Consider the following 1,080-nt stretch of genomic DNA (forward strand, 5'->3'; position numbering starts at 1 on the left):
ATATTAATGACCTCGGTCCATATCAATAATGAAATGACTCAGCAAACAGTGGCACTTTAATTTTATTCTGACCTCAAATTACACAAAAAAAGGAGGGGGAGGGGTCACAGCAGGAAAATGTCTCCTGCTCAGAGACTGTGATTGATATTGTACTTTTTTCAAATGAACGAACTGCAGGTTTGTGTTTTCGTCCACCTGCTCTGACGTTGTTCAGGTGTGTGCACCTGCCTCAGTGACACTGACGTGCTTCACTCACCAGGTCGGCGACCGTCTCTCTCAGCTCCCTGACTTTCTCCTCCAGGTCCAGGTTTCTTTCTGTGAGAGTCTCCACCATCTCCTCCGCCCCCAAGGCTGCATCCACCTGAGACAGAGAGAGCGCACGTCAGCAGAATCAGCAGCACGTTAAACACAAAACACTAAGCTCAGTGAAGAGACGCACTGTGGCGACCTGCGGGCTGATTTATGTCACTGCAGCACCTCCGACAGTCTGAACAGCCCCGTGATAAAACAGCCAAACACCGACCTGCTCCTTCAGCTCGTCGATGGTCTTCTCTGCCACCGTCATCTCCTCCTGCAGCTTCTCTTTCTGGCTCCTCAGAGAGTCCAGCTCCACGTTCTTCTTCTCCATCTGCTTCTGCAGCTTCACGTGCTCCTGCTTCTCTGACGCCGACAGATCTCGCATCCTGACTCACGGGAAAAACACGCAACAGAGGAACGTTATTGACGCTGGTGGGAAAGTGGTTCGGAGCACATGTCATGGAGCTGTGAGGTCGCTGCTTTCTTCTCTACCTCGACCTTTCCTGTCTTCAAAATGAAACCCACCTGACCAGCGCTTCCTTCAGCCTGCCGTTCTGCTCTTCCAGCTGTTTCACATGATAACTGGAGGCAGCTCCGTCCGAACCTGAGAGAAACCCACAAACACAGCTGAGTTAATATCATTAATAACGTGTCTCGCTTCTGTGGGAAACACAGACAACAGAGTTAACGTTGCTGCCGAGAGAGACGAGTTGGCTTCGCTTGCTGCGACAGTAAAGAGAAACTTTTCCAGGATCAAGAAAAAGTAGTTAGCAACAATAAATC

General features: G+C 50.0%; 1 protein-coding gene across 1 annotated transcript; it reads right to left on the reverse strand.

The window, feature by feature from the left end:
- Window positions 1–214: 214 nt before the first annotated feature.
- LOC111648807 (uncharacterized) lies at window positions 215–901 on the reverse strand (the record flags this gene model as incomplete). Its single annotated transcript, XM_023398533.2, has 3 exons — window positions 215–361; window positions 524–683; window positions 823–901. Coding segments are annotated over 3 exons (371 nt in total), but the record flags the coding sequence as incomplete, so codon positions are not given.
- Between the last annotated feature and the right edge of the window lie 179 nt (window positions 902–1,080).

This window comes from Seriola lalandi, unplaced genomic scaffold (genome assembly GCF_002814215.2).
Source record: "Seriola lalandi dorsalis isolate HSWRI2012SDOR001 ecotype SW California unplaced genomic scaffold, Sedor1 jcf7180002049215, whole genome shotgun sequence".
NCBI lineage: Eukaryota > Metazoa > Chordata > Actinopteri > Carangiformes > Carangidae > Seriola > Seriola lalandi.